Genomic DNA, 18817 nt, shown 5'->3' with positions numbered 1-18817 from the left:
AACAATTTACGAAATTAATAAACAATGTACGGTATTAAAATTTCGGCACGAATACGGAGAAAATGCAACTACTTTATTTTTTTTAAAAGTACATAATTATTTTAAAAAACAAAAACTTAACCAACAAAAAAAAAACTACCCCAAGCTTCGACAAATGCGCCCCCGTCTCATTCCCCGTCATCAGTCTCGTCCTCCCCGTCCTCCTCGTCGTCGGTGGTGCTATCAAAATCGGGCAGAGGTGGCAGCCTCAGATTTCTCCTCATTGTGTCGATCTCATCCTTCAACATCCGTTTGTACATGGGATCCGTCGCTACATGCCACTTCTCTGTTGTTTCGATCATGAACTGCGTCATTTGCAGTTCGACGAGATTGCTCAGCTAGGGAGTGATCTGCGAAGGAGCTTCCGAGTGGACCTCTTGCGAGGCGCTGGAACTTCCCCTAGTCATCCGCGTCGCGGCCTTTTGCCCAATCGGGCGACGGCGGCGGGAAGACGATCGAGGTGTTGGTAACTCTACCTCGGCTTCAGGGAGTTCGTGGGAACCGACACTGCTGCTGTACACGCCAGAGGCGTTGATCTTTGTCCGCTTCGGCCACCCAGCTTCAACACCCGTCATAAACTTGGGGGAATTCTCCACCTCAAGATAAACATCCCAATATTTAAACTCTCCAGACCCCTTCTCACTGTCGGGAAACTGTTGGTGAGACAGAAGCTTCACATCTTCGGAGGTCATGCCGCTGGTTGCTAACCGGAGGTTCTTTTGGTAGAGGCCGACAAATCGGCTGAGTTGTTTCCTCAGCCGCTCCCACTGTTTCCGACACTGCTCTGCATCGTGAGCCTTCCCGTTGGCCGGTTTTCATTCGAGGTAGCTTTGACTAATGCGGTACCACATTCTGTCGATGACCTGGTTGGCCGAGACGTATGGATCATCGACTACACTGATCCATGCCTTTGCCAGCGCTACGCACTCCTCAATCTTCCAGATGGTCCTCTTTCTCCTGCCGCCTACCTCCTCCGCCCCACTATCGGTCGCCGCACGCGAAGTAGTGGCCTTGCTCTTCATCGGCCTCCGGGTCCTCACCGGTGGCGCTGCTAGCTGCGTGGCTGGCGTATTCCGCGGAGAGATCCCCAAATCATCAAAAGAGAACAACTCGGAGTCCGGGAACTGAGTCTCCAGGGCAGTACGAGTCTTTAGCAAAGTACGGATGGGAGAATCATTGCTCAATAAATCCATATAGGGACGATAGGCATTGTCCCCGTGTGGTTGAGGGACACCCTGCCTGCTCCCTCCCGCAACGGCAGTGGTTCCCTGTTGCAGCCGGGGCATCACCCCCCCCGGTTGCATTTGGGGCATCATCTCCGGCACCTGTTGCATTTGGGGCATTTGTTGCATTTGGTTCGTCATCATCCCAGGCATATTGTAGTACCTGGGCATCATCCCGGGCATATTGTAATACCCAGGCATCATCCCCCCCATTTGGGGTTGCTGCATCATCATCATCGACATTCCGGGCATCATCCCGGACATCGGTGCACTTCCGTTGGCATTTCCCCCAAATCGAGATGGAATACACGGGGAGGAAATATTATGCGTTTGTGACTTGCTCGTGACGGGGGAATCACTATCGTAATGCGACATATTTCGCCAGAAGAAATGAATATAGAGAGAGATAGAAACTTGTTAACACAAGTGGTGCGAATGAAATGAAGTTGAACGAGCCGTATATATAGAGTTTGAATTAAAAAAATATATATATAATTTATCGGACGTCCACATGCCACAGCGGCGGACGTCCCGCCGCCTTCGCCACGGACGTCGTTCGATCGCCGCGGAACTCCCGTGTCCGCATGGGACGTTCGTCCGTCGCCCCTCCTCTCCCAATAGTGGACGTCCACCGCGGACGTCGGGCACGCCGGTCCGACGCCCGGCGGACGGCTGCCACTGATGATGCTCTAAGAGCCTTGGAATCTCCAAGGGGAGAAGGTATATAGAAAAGGTATATTATGTATTTACCTTTTTAAAAAGTGAAATATACTCTTCTTAAAAGTAACACACTCCAAAGGGAAAAGGTATATAGAAAGGTAAACTATTTTTTTAAAATAAAATAATAGTACAAAATGCATTAAAAAATATAAAGTATAATACCTTCTCAAATGTCTTTCCCTTGGAGAAGGGTTTTTCATGAAAAGTAGGTAAATATGGTAGTAATAAGATTTTACCTCTTCATTGACGGAGAGGTAAAGATACCTCTTCAAAATGGGAAAAGGTATAATACCATCTCATAAACCTCTCCCCTTGGAGAATGATTTTTCATGAAAAAAAGGTAAATATGGTAGTTATATTAGTTTACCTCTCCATTTACCTCTCCTCTTGGAGATGCTCTAAGAAATTAAGATTGTGAACTAAGAGGCTTCCGGGAAGTCCGTCGCAGAAGGGCGCCATTGAGGCACGGAGAGGAGGACGCGGACGTCCCGTGAAGACACGGGAAGGCCGTGACTGTCTCGGGAAGGGCGGGCGGACACCCGCCATTTTAATTTTTTTTTATATATATAAAAAAACTCTATATATACGGCTCGTTGAACGATATCATAGAAGAGCTTTGGACGCGGAGGGGTGGACGTTGATATTTTTATTTTCTTTTGTTTGAATTGTAATTTTTTTATATATAATTATGTATGTTTTTTTTAATGAAGTTGTTGCATTTTCTCCGTCCGTATTCATGTCGAAATTTTAACTCCGTAACGTAAATTGAATATTTGTGAACTTTTTTAATTGCGGGAAGTCCGCGCAGGAAGGGCGATGGGAAGGGCGGATTGTGCAGTGGAAGTCCTTATGACGTGGCAGGAGGGTGGGAAGTCCTTATGACGTGGCATGAGGTGTTTTTGGGAAGGGCTGTGGAAAAGGCGTCGGGGAAGTCCGTCTATTGGAGATGCTATAAGCAGTTTTAGTTTATATTGCTTTTATAGCTTACTATAAAATATTTTTTCTTTAAATTACTCCCCCCGTCCCGCTTTAGGAGTCCCGGTTGATCAATTTTGGGCGTCCCGCTTTAGGAGTTTCGGTTGCGATAAATTAATAAAAAATGTCTACAAAGTGTTAAAAGTGGGTCCCAACATCCACTACAGCTAATAAAAAAGTGTTAAAAGTGGGTCCCAACATCCACTACAATATTTATTTATTACACACTCAAACACTTTTTTCTTAAAACATGTGTCCAACTCAACCGGGACTCCTAAAGTGGGACGGAGGGAGTATTTGATATATCATGACATATTTGTGAGTAACAGTTCATCAGTCATAAGATCATGATTGATTTGTGAGCATTATTTGTCTAAGTTTGAAAGACAACTAAGTTCTAATTTATGGGTGATGAGTTATAGCATCAATCATTCATCAATAATAAATATTACAATTTATATATTGACCCTAAATATGACTTAAGAGTGAAAGATTTCGGGACTAGATTTAATTATTTATTTTTTTAAATAATAGAATAAATACATAATTTATTAAATTTTATTTTTTGTTAAAAAAATTCGGGTAATTTGGGTATACTCAATCGAGTATCGAGTTATCCGATATCCGATAATTCAAAAATCCTATACCCGATCCCAATCCCGAAACCCAAAAAATCGAATATCGGATATTCAATTACCCGATATTTCGGGTTCGGATATTGGGTATCCAATACCCGATATCCATTTTGATAGTTATAAGGTACTAATTGTATACTATATTATTGATTTTTATGATAGCTGAGTGTAGTTTTTAGGCTGAATGATATTCAGCATAACTGCACTGAGGATTTGGTGTGCATGGTATGTGTTATAACCAGTCATGCCAAGAGTAGTGTCGACTGTCGAGATCATGCTTACATATTTAGCATGTAAGGTTTATGTCTCACGTTTATAGTCTCATAGAATCCTTTTCTCGGGCCTGTGTGACATGCGATGAAATCTTAAATAGAATTGGTTTTTTTAATATAAATATTAACTTTGTTTATAGTATAATTTTTTCTCTAATTAATTAGCTATTGATTGAATATATTTATTTGAATAGGACGTTTCCTAATTAGCATTGATTTAGTCTAAGAATATATATAAGGTTATGATTGCTAGGAATTTATCATCGACTAACAAAATCAAATCAAATTATTGTGATAAATTATTTGATTTGATTTTGGTATTACTCGGTAAAAAAGAAATATCCTAATTAAATAATTACTTTGACAATTTGATGGAAATGGTAATAATTGTTTATATTAGGGTTTGTCCTCTCTTGCCTATAAATATAAGTGTGTGATCCTATCATATCACACATAGAACATATAAACGAGGAAAAGAGAGAAACGAATTACTGGAGTTGGAGTTGTGCCACTACATCAAAGAAGAAAATTCAAGAAAGTCTTTTATTTATTTCCTAATCGCCTTCTGCTATTGATCGTTAAAGTAATTTTTCGATCATGTTATCTTGATAGTTAATTAATAATATATAATGTTTAAAAATGTTGCATTAATTATATTCAATTACGTATTTTTGAAGATAATAATTTCCAATATAGCATGTGTGACATTAATTCAACTAATCATACCATGTTAGTATATCAATCATGCATACATATTTTATAGTCTCGGTTCCTTTTTATTCGATTGTACTAGATATATCTTTTAGAAATTGCCAAAACATCATGTAAATCCTTCAATCTAATCACCTCTTGAAGTCCATAAAATAATTAAGAAAATACTAGTACTAGTATGGTTTGTTTTCCTGAATTCTCTCCCTACAATCACAATCAATCATAAATGTTTGCATGCTCTCTCTCTCCCCCTATCCCGCGCGCAAATTACCGACTACACGTTATCCTCCATGAGAGCCTCTCTCTCTCTTCCACACTTTTCGCTCCTTTTTTCTCCATCCTCTCCACCTTCCTCGATCAATGCATTTCCTGTAAAGATCACCAACATCGCCTCCCTGGCGCATTTTAATTTTGGCATTTTCGCACGGATATGATCAATGCGATCAATGCCAATTGCTCCTAATTTTTACAATTAGGGCTTCAGCTTGGGGTTCCAGGGATGTAAATGTAGCCTGGAGGAAAAAAAATATATTACTATCGTTATTTTTGTTGGTGTTGCATTTGGTCGGGGCGATTTAGCGCCAGCGACGTTTGAAATTCGGGGTTTAGGTTGAAATTGAACAGATATTGGAGCTGGTTTTTTATCAGGAGCTACTTAATCGACGTTGCCATGGATCATGTTGTGGGTGGAAAGTTTAAGCTTGGGAGGAAAATTGGGTGTGGTTCATTTGGTGAACTCTATTTAGGTACTCGATTAGTGCTTCGCTTGGTTATATTTCCATTTTGTCGAGGAACTTGTTCCTTTCATTGAGTTTGTCTCTATGTAGGTGTGAACATACAGACTGGGGAAGAAGTAGCTGTCAAGCTGGTATGTTTTTTTTGTTTAATTCACTATTCTTATTATTATACTACCTGTCCGAGTTTTATGAAGAGTTTGGAGCGTAGCAATCTGCTAAATTGAATGTTTACATCTGACTTTTTAATCAGCTTTGTCCAGTTATTCGTTGTATATGTTCTTTCTTCATTATCATTCTCGAGTTCAAATTTATTTATCTAGTTTTTACATTTAACTTCTGATTAGTTTAAGCTCTTTATTGCTCAAGCGTGAGTCGTTTATTCAAGACAAATTCCTATGTTACTTCTCTATGGCACTGTTATTATGTTATTTTCCTGTTCTCTAACATCTGTGATTACCAGGAATCTGTTAGGACCAAACACCCTCAACTTCACTACGAGTCAAAAATTTATATGATTCTACAGGGAGGAAGTAAGTACCTCTATCTCCTCCCCCCCTAATAAAAAATATTAAGATAAAGTTCAATTGAATTATTTGGCCAGTTCTGATTGACCATAATCTCATTAGCGGTTTAGTCTTAGAAAGTGGAAATCATGGTGTTCACCCATTTGCACTTGTCTAGATATATGTGGAGTACTAATAATTCATAATGATATGTCTAATGTCTTCTTGAGTAACTCTGCATCGCATATTTTATGATGTTCATTTAAGATTGTTTAAAAGTTCATTAACCTTCTTTATGGCTATCTCGTCTGTGTCCTGAGGAGGATATGATACCATACGGGACTAAATGGAATGTGATCTTTTGTTGGTTTCGCTCTACACATGTTTGCTTTCTTTTATGTACAGAATTTTGTCGTCCTGTCCTTTTATCCTTATTTCACCGAGTCTTGAGGTGATACTGTAGAAATATTCACTTCCGAGCATGAGTTAAATGAAATTGAGTCTGTTGCCCTATGTTTTCATGTAGCTGGCGTACCCAACTTGAAATGGTTTGGAGTTGAGAATGAGTATAATATCATGGTCATAGACCTTCTGGGACCGAGTTTGGAGGATCTCTTCAACTATTGTAACCGGAAATTCTCCTTAAAAACATGTTTAATGCTTGCAGATCAATTAGTAAGATGATTTAGTTTTTGCAATTCACTTATCAAACTTGCGGTTATGGCTATAAACTTGTGCATAATGTCTACTTTTATGGATGAATCTTAGATTAATAGAGTGGAATACACACATTCAAAGGGATTTCTTCACCGTGATCTTAAGCCTGATAATTATTTAATGGGCTTGGGGCGCAAAGCAAACCAGGCATGTATTTCTATCATTTTTTGGTTCTTTACTGTTGTTTGGACTATTCGTCTATTCGATACACAATGATTAATGAAATTTGACAATCGCGAAGTATTCAACCTAGAGCAGGCATAATCACGGATACTGGATCACTTTTCAATAGCAACATGAACTTCCAGTTTTATCAATTTCATTCTCCAGCTTTCTATTTGTTTATTCAATTCATATTATCATTTTTTATCTTGTGACTGAATTTGGTGAGTGTTGCTGGGGCATGTACCTTATTCTTCAATGACACTGGTTTTCATCTGCAGGTTTACATAATAGACTTTGGTCTTGCTAAGAAATATAGGGATCTCCAAACTCATAGGCACATACCCTATAGGTATATTTGCTTTTGTAATATTTGTGGCTGTGCCCCGATTTAGTTGTTCCATCTGTTAACTTGTTGACTGTACCTCTTAAATTCTTATCCAGGGAAAACAAGAATCTCATCGGAACTGCTCGCTATGCCAGTGTTAATACACACCTAGGGGTTGGTAAGTGATGAATCATTAGAGCATTAGTTTACTAGTATTTCTATTCAATATGTTCCTCTTGAGAATGATTTGATATAATATTTTTGTAAGCTGCTTTTGATTCTCCTGTGCTTGGCAGAACAAAGCCGAAGAGATGATTTAGAATCTATTGGTTATATCCTGATGTACTTTCTGAGAGGAAGGTTGGTTGACGGTGATCACTACTTTAATTTTGTTTGCAGACGTTTTCTACATGTTAGGATGATTTTTTTTGCTATATTTTACAGTTGTTGAGATTTTGTGTTCCACACTTACATTTTCTTTTTGTTAGCCTACCCTGGCAAGGACTTAAAGCTGGTACCAAAAAGCAAAAATATGACAGAATCAGTGAGAAGAAAATGTTGACTCCCATAGAGGTACATACCATAGTCCATGTCGGCATGCTTGGTCCTTGTTTGAAATGCATGTGCTTCAATATTAAGTGCTGAGCTAGAACCCCAAATTTGCAGCTGGAATCTTAATATATTTGATTTGTGAATCAGATTTAGTTGTTCCAAAGTTACTTTATTGAGTCAGCTGTTTCTTTTAATGACAGTATCCAAAGATCAGCAAAATCAATCCACATCAGCTTTTTAGATTGCTGCTGCCTGAAACCCTTTAGTTGATTTAAGCAATTTTAAGTATCTTGGAAAAGAAAGTCAGAAGAAAATTATAAAATCTATATTCAGTTCAAGTAACTAGACTGAAGTTTGATACATCATTGTTTTGCCTGATCTTAAATCGTAAATCCTGTCTGACTTTCTCATCTTGGTCCATGACTGTTAAGTGTCCTCCATTATTGGTTTTTACTTTCACGAATTACATGCTACTAAGTAAATAAAAGGTTCAGTACATGTGTAATTACTGCAGGGACTATGCAAGTCATATCCATCAGAGTTTGTTTCATATTTTCACTATTGCCGCGCGTTAAGATTTGAAGACAAACCAGATTATTCTTACTTGAAGAAGCTCTTTCGAGATTTATTTATTCGTGAAGGTAATGGATACTTTAAATTATGCAAGGCCGTTCTGGATATGCTCTTGCTTAAAAGTTTCTCCTTGAGAATATTGTAATTCAGCCTGAACTGTTGTAAATTTTCATGCAGGATACCAGTTTGACTATGTGTTCGATTGGACCGTATTGAAGTATCCTCAGATTGGTTCTAGCTCCAAAGCAAGGGTTAAAGTTGCATTTTTTAATCTTTATCTGTTCTTTATTTCCAGAGTATAAATGAATAAACTAGTGGATTTGCTTGCAGAATCCGTCTGCCAATGCCATTCCTGGAACCTCTGGTGAAAAGCCAAGAAGAACATCAGGTCTAGAAGGATTAATTCATTATTAGTTATGCTCTTTAAAATGAACAAAGTTATAGGATCATACCTAATTAGTTACCAGAACCCTTTGTATCATGTTGAAATGTGAGTTCTTACTATTAAAAACTTGAGCCAACATCTAAAAGTTTTTCACAGCCAAAATGCTGAAATCTGTTAGGTGCTTTCATGCATTAAAAATGTGCTTGTTTGGTCTTTTATCCCTTAGCTCTTTCTGTGAGAGAAAGAAAACTACAGTCCTGAAACTAAAATGATATTGCTATCATTATTCAGAGATCAAAAGTGTAAAAGTGCATTATGTCAAATAAAAAACATTAGGGATTCTTAAGAGAATTTTGAATTTTATGACCAACCAATTCAGTTTCGTATTGAAATATTTTTATTGTTTGCATCCTATTAGTAGTATCTGATTGTCGTTGTATATCGGTCATTTATTTGCAGTTGGGCAAGATATGAAAGACAGATTCTCGGGTGCCATTGAAGCTTTTGCTAGGAGAAATACTTCAGCTGGTCGTCTTGGTGAACCTTCAAGACACAGAACACTAGAAGATGTTCATTTATCCAGGGATATGGTGTGTTATTTTTCCCTTCTAAGATTCTTTAGGGCGTACTTACTTTGGATGATAGCAGATAGATAAACATAACATAAGCTAATCAACCAAATACTTTGATGTATCAAACAATTTTGAGCTTGTTTGATAGTGTAATCCTCCAAATACTCAAATCTAATACTCCCTCCGTCCCCTAAAAATAGAAATTTTTTCCTTTTTTGTCCGTTCCCTTAAAATATAAACTTTCTATTTAAGGAAATTTCTTTCTCTATAATGAAGTGAGATCCATTTTCCACTGTCACACTTTTCTCTCCATCTCTCTTTTTTATCCAAACTTGCATTAAAACCCGTGCCATTTCAAAAGTTCCTATTTTTTGGAATATATTGTCAATATAAATGTCAGCCCCCCAGGAAATTATTCTGTTTTAGAAAATTTACAGCATTTTAAGGTGACAAAGATGGTTGTGTTGTGATGTGGTGATTTGTGCAGCAACTTGATATAGAAAGAGGGCGTGCTGCACGAAACGTGAGCTCTACAAGGAGAGCAGCAGTCATTTCAAGCAGCAGACAGAGCTCATCGCTTGAGGCTACTGATGGGCGGTCTAGCAAATTGGTATCAAGCAATGGTCGTCTATCCAGTACAACGACACACAAATTTTTGCCCAGCATTGAGCCGAAGCCATCAGCTTTTTCGCGTGGTGCAACGACAGGCACCGGCTCTCGTGATGACCTACGAAGCTTTGAGTTCCTCTCATCAAGGAAATAGCTAACTGAATGATGTTTTTCATGTCATCCATCTCTTTTAAGGAAAGATCTTCGCTCCATCCCATTCTTGTAAATGTGCCCTCACCTAATCTTCTTTTGCCGGTATTTACTCTCCATGACCTTTTTTTTTCCTTCTTTTTCATATTTCGAGTTGTCTGTTGTAGTGCATTATATGCTCATCCAAGGAATTGATGGGTGGGAATTTTTCATTTTTCTAGAGAAAATAGCTGTATTAACTTCGTTCATTGATTGGTATGGATATATTTATTTACCAAATTAGTAAATAAACGTCATCTAGCTAGTGGTGTCTCCTTCAAGTATATCAGAATTAATGCTCTCTGTGTTTTCACTAGTAGGCTAAACTCCAATCCGAGAGAGAGGCTTCAAGAATTTAACAGTAAGACACTAAAACAGAACTTGATGTGTGTATATATTATAGAATATATGTTTTAATGACATCACATTGTGCTCACGCAAAAAAATGCAATGAAGGGGGTCAACTTATAGTTTTAAGACGGAATCATGTACAGAAGATATGATACAGGAAAAATTCAAGATGCACCACGATGAATTCAGCAAGATCCAAAATATGCTGCTGCAAGCTTTAATTCCGAAGTGCTGCTAACCTCTTCTCTAGTTCATCCATGCGCGAACTACACAAGATATGCAATATATTACAATGTACATACGTGAGGGGGTCCGGAGACTGCAACTTGAGCTCAATTTTAGAAACAAGGCATCGAAAATTGGTATATAGGCCCGTTTTTAACCAAATACAAAGTGGAATATTGGAATCTACATAACAGAAAAAAGATCAACATGCTTATGAGAGAGCTAAGAGAAAATAAAGAGATACCTGTCGGCCTCCTCTGTGTTCCTTCCAGCAATTTTTCCTTTTGGAGCAGCTGATAACTGCCATGATAGAAGTAAACAATTAAATTGTAAACCACATTGGAAAAGTATATAGAACAGTTAATTAGGCTCCTTGAATAAAAAATTAAAAAAAAAAAAAAACAAATCCCTTACCTGTGAGGCAACATCGACACCAATTTCATCTAGCACCTGGAAAAAAATATCATTCATTAACTAGTAGTAAAATATACGGAGTACAATAATAGTGCAAGATCTGCAAATTGACAAGACTGACAGATTCAAATATCCTAAAAAACATTTTTGAAGGTTTAAGATTGGATGTGATTAGAAGTTCAGAAGCTGATTTGGTTGGTGCAAAAAAGCACTCAAATTTCTGGATTGCCTAACCCCAGAAAGAAAATTGGCTGCTTGCAGAACTTATCTACTGACAGAAATTCTATTACTCCTAGCATTGTTGCTCTCAAGATAAGATATGGACTTCACATCCGTTTTAGATGCTTACAGTATAAGACATCATAAAACAAAAGGAGAGGCTGGTTCTTATGAATTTATGATATTTGACAGAAAATTGGTCTGTTTATTTCCATTCATTCTAGTTTTGGAACACTGAAAATTTTTTAAATACATTGGTCATGTTCACGAAAATAATTTTGGGATTGCATCCTGAGAAAGTTCCAAACATAGAAGCATTTCATGCTTTTTCGTGCACCCGCAATTTCATCTCAAAGTTGCTATATAGTTCTTGTGAATGCAAAAAGTAACAAAAGAGCATATACATTTACATATCAAACCTTAGCCTATGTAAAACTAGAACACAATTTATTGAAGCAAACATATGCTTTCTCTACAAAAAGATCAATACAGATATTTCCAACCATGGAAATCTGCACATGAATATAAATATGATATGAAACCAACTCTCAGTAGAGAAGAGATGACATACCTGATTTGTCAAGTCCTCAGTGTCATCTTCAGCCTCATCATCATCAAGCACATCATCTATGGCATCTGACATCATTTCAGTCTACAAATGCAAACATGCATCACAGTAAATAAAGAAGAATATCAATATAGACTCACATAAAAGAGAAAATACACTCTATTATATGCATGGGTGAAAACTTACAGTCATATCCATTTGTGCTGATTGCTTCTGGAATTCCTGCATGACCTTCATCTGCTTTGCGGGGTCCATTTGCTGCAGACAAATGCAACTCAAAGAATTAATGGGGTAATTAAAAAATTAATCAGCCAAACTAGAAAGTAACCAACAACTGATTCTGCGTAGACAATCAGAAGTAAGCTTCTAGAAACTATCCACCTAAAGGGAGAAAAAGCAACCGAAGGGAACATATCGAGATTAGGAACAAAACCTTATTCATTGCAGCCATAGCTTTACTTGCACCTTTCATACCAACAGCAACAGACGTTTGAGCAGACATTGCCTGGAAATGGACATGCCTAGTTATAAGCAACAGTGATGCGAACTAGAGCAACTGGAAAAAGAAAACATTGAACTGAATGCAGAACAAATATATACCTGTGTATGTGTTGATATACCTCTCATCTGAGCTCGACTACCTTGTAATTTGGTTATCTGTTGCCGAAGCCTGATCAATTGACGTGCAAGAATTTTGGTAGCAGCCTGGAAAATGCAGGGAGAACAAGTCGTACGGAGACCAACGGGTACAGTTTTTATAAAGTATCACACCAGTCCTAATGCAGAGCTTTAAATCTGTTACACACCTCATTCCCTGTTTTAGCAGTTCTCTTTATCTCAGCCACAAGCTTCTTTTCCTGCATTTACGAAGCAAGAAACACTTAGATTACACGCAAAAGGAGAAGAGAACTGCTAAAAACAAGTGTTGAAGCCTTGATATACCTCTGATTGGAGTGTCTGAATTTCCCTCTCTACACCTAAATTAAAATCACAACACACCAAAATACAATGCATTATAAAAATATTGCTTGTGTGGCTTGGTCTCTTAAATTGCAAATACAAAGAAATGTTAGCTCGGAAACTTATAGTACTACTTCCATTCCACATGCCTTGATGGAAAAAATCATCCCAACAAAAACCTAATTTCATTTGAACGTTTAGAAATACGGTCATCTACACACCGTGAGTCTAGCTTGATTTGCGGTGTCGCATACATTTCCTCAATTTCATCTCGTTTACGAATCATGATTTATAAACACTTAAACTAGAACTGACAAACACAAAAAAAATACACATAAACATGATGGCCAAGGAAAACACCTCTTGTTGCATGGGCCATCTCCCGCTTGCTCTCTCGAAGAGCCTCTGAAATAAACCGAATCAAAAAAGTGAGATCGCAATCGAAAATTCATCTAGTCCTATGAAAAGTCAACGATAGGGCACCAAAACTCATCCAGCCCAACCTTTAGCGGTAGGTTTCTTGGAGAAGATGTTCATGTTTTATTTGGTCGGAATTCGTGTCAATGGATGATATGATGGCGCCACAAATTACCGCGAAGATCAGCTCTACCAGCCTTTGCTGCGTTTGCACAGCTGAACGAACCACTTTACCATTTATATCCCTATAAATATCACATATTATATTTTTATTTTAAGATTAAATTTTCAAGTTGATTTACTACACTTATTTAGAAAATAAATTTGGACGGCAGGAAGAATGAGGTAAATGCAAAATCAATGTGGACCATATTTTATAGTACTAGGATGTCAATAAGGGGTGAGAATATGAATATCGGGTATTGGATACCCGATATTCAATAAAATGGGATTGGGTGTGGGGTCAGATAATGAAATTTAAGATAAGTCGAGTATTGGATAACCCAATCGGGTATCAGGTATTATTATCCGAATACCCAATTTACTATTTACGGTAAATTTTAATTAGGTTTAACCATTTAGGGTTGTTGGGCATGGGATAAATTATTTACCTAATTATAATTAATTAGGTTAATTTTTTTCTAACATTTATAAATAAGTCAATCATTCCTTCTCTTTCTCCATTTAAAGTGACTCTACTCTCATTCCTTCTCTTTCTTTTTTCAAGTCTCTATATACATTTGACATTTTTAAGTTCATAAAAATACATAATTAGCATACGAAACAAAAATAAAATATGCTCAATGAATGAAGAGAATTCTAGCTTTATAATACATGCTATTTCATTCTTACTTTTTTTTTTTATTAATTATTAATATATGTAAAGAGTTGGATATTTGGATACCCAATCATCGAGTTCGGATACCCGTAGTAGATTTTTGGGTAAACGAAAAACATATTGGGTCGGTACTGGGTGTGCATTTAGACGATATTTGGATTTGGGTATCCGAATTTTTTGGGTCGGGTACCCATGGATACCTATATTCCCACCCCTAGATCACGCCATGTTGGTATTCCTCCGTGATCTTCTCATCTCCTTTTCTCTACCATTCCATTATTAAACACAATAAGTAGTCCCGCGATTCCAAGATAAGCGAACTATATTCCTTTTCGGGATGTCATACTATAAGTGAATCATTTCTCTTTTTAGTAAAAAATTCACTCTCATACTTTACTCTCTCTACTTTAACTCTTTAAATATAAAAAATCATGTGCCCAAAAAAATTGTTTTGCTTACGTAGGGACAATTTTTTCACAACAATATATGATGAATTAATTCATCATTAGTTTTAATCATTCTAATCTCTAGCCGCTATTTTAATCAAACCGATTCCAACGATTAACCACAACTCACTACTCAAAATTAAACAATAAAAAATTAAAAACTGATAAATGAAGAGCAATTTAATATTATGTAAAAATAAAAGAAAACTGTGATACTTCGCATCATCTTTATTTCAGAGGAAAATTTGGCATGCAAAACTATCTGGTTGTTATAACTATCAAAGCTTGGAATTCAAAAAAAGTGATTATGTTAACAAAAATCACACTTGAACACCGTAGTTTGTTTTAACAGCCAAAACAGGAAGAGTCAAGTGCAAAATGAATTTTCGAAGCAAGAAATCTGAAATATAAATTTAATTCTCTTGATTTCCACAACAAGGCGGCTGCATAAGAAACAAAATAAGTCTCAAAAATACTAAACCAAAATCTATACTACTCAAGCAGGAATCTCCTTCTTAAGCTTGGCAAGCTCTTGTCGCACAACACCAGCTTTCTGCAAAGTAAAGATGAGGGCAAAGTTAAGCCTTAGAATGCACATCGACATAAATATCAAGGAAAATAAAGTAGCCAAGGATAAGATCATGTGATTCGAGCAACACAAGAGGGATAATATGTTTCTTTGCAAATAACAAGAAAAACTATATTGAATTGGTAATTACTTGTTGGTTTCAGTTTTTTGACATCACTGTTAATTTTAAATACTCCCTAGTAATTTGAGCAAACTCAGGAAGCACAAATGAACATCAAATACCAGAGTAAGAGCATAAATACCTTGATCTTGGCCAACATAAGCTTAAAGCGGTCAAAATCATTGAGAGAAGCCCTTTTCTTCTGAACAATCAACTTTCTTCCCCAGGAGCTGTTTTCCCATTTTCCCTTAACATCTGCAGAAATAATGCCTCTAATCAATATCAATCAATGGAGGAAAAATATTACCCCAATACTATCGTTTGAGTACTTACCAGCAGCCTCCATAGCTGCAACAAGAACCTTCTTCTTTGGCACTCTCTTGATATCAATCTTAATGTCAGTAAGAGAAAGCCTCTTGAAGTTAATCTGGCTTCTTACCGTGTCAGGGGAGTCAACAAGAGCCTGTGTCATGAGAAAAATGACTGTAAGATCAACCACGTGTCCATTGAAAGCATTCAACACAAGCACCTATAGACTAAACATCAATGTGATTTATGAATATCAGTAGAACAAATCACTAATCAGTAGCGAAACAACAGGACAGTCAAAATAATGGTTGTATCATCTTGTTCAATGAATATTTCAACAAATGGAACTTGAGATACAAAATAAATCAAGAACACATAATACAAACAGGATCAAATAAATAAAAAACTCAAGAATACCAATGGTAGAGAAACATTACAGCATTTATATAAAAATTTGGCCAATATCAAAATAGTGTGATAAGTTGACATCTATAAACCTAACAAAACTGGCTCTCACAGTTTTTCCTAATCAATACAGTAAGAAGAAACCAAAAAATAGATATAGGTGCAAACAAAAAGGATCCATAATCTAAGTTCATTAGAAGCTAGAGAAGCTCCCAATTTAATAATCTAAATTCAGTGCAAATTGTAAAGGAAGCTCAACCAAATAAATCGCACTACATGTCATTTGCTTTGAAGAGCAATCAGCATAATTGACGAATTACCAAAATCGAAATGGGGAGACGTACCCTGTTCTGGTCGATGACGTCAACGATGACGACGAGCTTGCCATAGTCCTTTCCGTAGTTGATGAGGCCCACCCTCCCGATCTCGACATACCTCTTGAACGTCTACACAGCAGAACAAATAAGATTGAGGTGAAAGAGAATAGAGCAAAGGAGAGTAGCGGGTGGAGAAGAAGCTTACCATTTAGTGCTGTGTGTTGTGTGATGTGGGAGAGAAGAGGCGGAGGCAGCAAATGTAGAGGTGAAAGGGTTTGTTGGGATATACTGCTAGGGTTTTTTCGATTTCAGAGTATTGGGCTTTGACCCCTTTTTCTAAGTGGGCTTTTACTTTGGGTCAGATTTTCTACAATTCTTACAATGTTTACATATTTTTTAAATTTCTCGTCTATACCCATTCTACTCCATTAATACCTTCCTTTTCACCACAAAATTTAAGAATAATTTATTAAATAGATAGTAAACAAAGTAAATGAGATAAAAAAAAAAATAGAAATGACTCAATTATATTGAAAATGGAATAGTTATTATTATTAAATTACTTCATATCTTAGTATTATTTTGACAAGATAATTTTAGATTCTTATTAACTGATGAATTTGAAGCAAAGACAAACAATCTTTCGTTTGCTATTATTATAAATTTGTTTTACCATTATACTAACTCTTAATACTCAATTTTATGTTTATCAATATTCTCCTATCTTGTAGCTTTAATTATATTGATAAAAACATAGAATTTACTCTTTGTAGAATAAGATGATCAAACAAACTCAAATTTCATCAATTCATTACATAAAAAATAGGTTCATTTAAATTACTTTTATCAATTCAATGTACCATCTAAAGTAAAAAAAAACCTTCAGTAAATGCCTTTAAATGATAATTTAATTTTGATATGCTCAATTCAATTAATTGCTTATATATTTCCCAATCATTATATTTTTATACACATATTATAACAATAATACAACAAATGGAGTAATATCCAAAAGGTTAGAGCGGACATATATAAGTCGAGCATAAAAGTGAATGGTGGAAAATAAAGAAAAAGGACAAATATTGAATGCATGTTATACAATTAGTAGTATTTTTTCAAAAAAATATTAAAATATTAAATATTGAAATGATTGTGTTAGAGGCTGAGAAGAACTATAAGTGGTGGCGGGTTCAGCGACATCATAGTAAAAAAACCAACATTTGTTCCCCAACAGAAAACTTCAATGGTTTTCAAACGTGCATTAACTATCAATAATACCATTCCATCCTCAAAACTTGGATATTTTTCTTGAATCTTTGCTTCTCCATCTTAAAAAGTTAGTGTAATATATTGAAAAATGCCAATAATTTGTGTATATATCTATGTAGCTGGAGGATGAAAAACCATAAAATTAGCATGAATATCAAAAGCATATGGCGTTTCTACATGAAACTACTTAATCTGACTCCTACATAGAAAAATAAACGAAGATGTCGACAAAGATGAAGGGCATTTTCAAAGGCATCAGATACATTTCTCAAATATTTGGTAAGTACTTACACAATTTGGATTAATTTGCAAATTTTAAAAGATGTTATCTTATCCCTCCAAATTTGAAAAATTAATTTGTATGTGCAGATGATGAGCAGCAGGCAGAAGAAGACTTTCAGATTGGGCTTCCCACAGATGTAAAGCATGTTGCTCACGTAGGGTGGGATGGATCTGATTCAGCACCATGTGATTCCAAACCTGATAAAGACGGTTCCGATGTCAGATGGGTGTCAGAAGGTATATTCTAAATTTCCAACACAAAAATACCAAAAACTCCTATTAATGTGCGAAAATGATTTGGTTTGTGGTTTTGACAGATTCGAAGAGGGCACAAAAACCAAAGAAATCCGCCCAAGAGAAGGAGCAAGGTAAAAAAGCGTCGCGGCGGCGATCAACAGACGGTATTAATCCACTGGACGCCCTCGGGAAACCCAAACGGGCCCCGAGAGAGCCATCGGATGCTAAGGCGCAGGACCCCGACGCCCCCAAGAAAGCGCGTCGGAAGAAGGCTGAAGGCACGGATCAAGGCAGGCGCCGCAAGAACAGATCATGCGGGGATGTAATGGTTGATTATGGGTCCGATAGCGGCCCTGCTGGGTAGAAACTGGGAGCTCAGTTGAGTGAAGACGACGAAGACAGACAAAGTAGAGGGAATTGGTGATAATCTGCTTTCAATTTTTGCATTGCTTTTCCCTTCCTTGGACTTTTGTATTTCGTTTTTGGCTAGATAGCGGTTGAGGTGAACAATGAATATGACTCTTTTTAAACTAATGATGTTGTACAAATTAGACTTTGAATTAAGCGTTCTTTTATGAAATTATTATGTGTTTTTGGCGAAGGTTAGGAATGCCATAATTCGGAAAATAGCCTATTAGTTATAAATCTGTACACTATAATCAATTTTTGAGTGTTACCGTACACAAGAAACTCAAGGACAAAATACCCAAACTTAATATCAAATTTTGCCTAAATGGAAGCTGACATTGTTGGAAAGATGACGCCAATAGAGAAAGAAGATTCCGAATATCTTGTGATAGAAGAGGAAGATCCTGAGTATCTCGTGATACAGGAATTAGAGGGTAAACAATGCATTGACATAATCGCCTCTTTTGATAGACATGGAACCTGAAATTTTAATTTATTGTATCACTTTAAATATTTTGTTGATATATTGCTAACTATTTAAGTTGTCTTCGATTCAGCTTG

General features: G+C 36.7%; 4 protein-coding genes across 4 annotated transcripts; 2 read left to right on the top strand and 2 right to left on the bottom strand.

The window, feature by feature from the left end:
- Positions 1-4791: 4791 nt before the first annotated feature.
- Positions 4792-10186, top strand: LOC125204383 (casein kinase 1-like protein 10). The gene is made up of 14 exons (XM_048103038.2): positions 4792-5321; positions 5403-5443; positions 5773-5842; positions 6342-6490; positions 6584-6679; positions 6976-7046; positions 7139-7200; positions 7319-7382; positions 7511-7595; positions 8089-8215; positions 8325-8398; positions 8478-8535; positions 8992-9122; positions 9592-10186. The coding sequence occupies exons 1-14, from the start codon at positions 5246-5248 to the stop codon at positions 9865-9867; spliced, it is 1380 nt and encodes a 459-aa protein (XP_047958995.1). The 5' UTR covers positions 4792-5245; the 3' UTR covers positions 9868-10186.
- An 86-nt stretch (positions 10187-10272) lies between these two features.
- Positions 10273-13301, bottom strand: LOC125204384 (vacuolar protein sorting-associated protein 2 homolog 3-like). The gene is made up of 11 exons (XM_048103039.2): positions 13143-13301; positions 13000-13044; positions 12622-12656; positions 12486-12536; positions 12280-12384; positions 12113-12184; positions 11866-11937; positions 11683-11763; positions 10893-10928; positions 10723-10778; positions 10273-10519 (listed from the first exon to the last, which is right to left on the bottom strand). The coding sequence occupies exons 1-11, from the start codon at positions 13174-13176 to the stop codon at positions 10471-10473; spliced, it is 636 nt and encodes a 211-aa protein (XP_047958996.1). The 5' UTR covers positions 13177-13301; the 3' UTR covers positions 10273-10470.
- Positions 13302-14723: 1422 nt separating this feature from the next.
- On the bottom strand, positions 14724-16406 carry LOC125204386 (large ribosomal subunit protein eL14y-like). The gene is made up of 5 exons (XM_048103040.2): positions 16266-16406; positions 16088-16189; positions 15363-15492; positions 15172-15284; positions 14724-14893 (listed from the first exon to the last, which is right to left on the bottom strand). The coding sequence occupies exons 1-5, from the start codon at positions 16266-16268 to the stop codon at positions 14837-14839; spliced, it is 405 nt and encodes a 134-aa protein (XP_047958997.1). The 5' UTR covers positions 16269-16406; the 3' UTR covers positions 14724-14836.
- Positions 16407-17415: 1009 nt separating this feature from the next.
- LOC125203371 (uncharacterized) lies at positions 17416-18470 on the top strand. The gene is made up of 3 exons (XM_048101702.2): positions 17416-17608; positions 17699-17848; positions 17929-18470. Exons 1-3 carry the CDS (start codon positions 17551-17553, stop codon positions 18210-18212), a joined length of 492 nt encoding a protein of 163 aa, XP_047957659.1. The 5' UTR covers positions 17416-17550; the 3' UTR covers positions 18213-18470.
- Positions 18471-18817: the final 347 nt, after the last annotated feature.

The sequence above is a fragment of the Salvia hispanica genome, chromosome 6 (assembly GCF_029641045.1).
Source record: "Salvia hispanica isolate PSC_SH4W2 chromosome 6, Shi_PSC_v1, whole genome shotgun sequence".
Lineage (NCBI taxonomy): Eukaryota > Viridiplantae > Streptophyta > Magnoliopsida > Lamiales > Lamiaceae > Salvia > Salvia hispanica.
The sequence above is the reverse complement of the archived record's forward strand: the minus strand, read 5'-3'. Positions and strand labels throughout refer to the sequence as shown.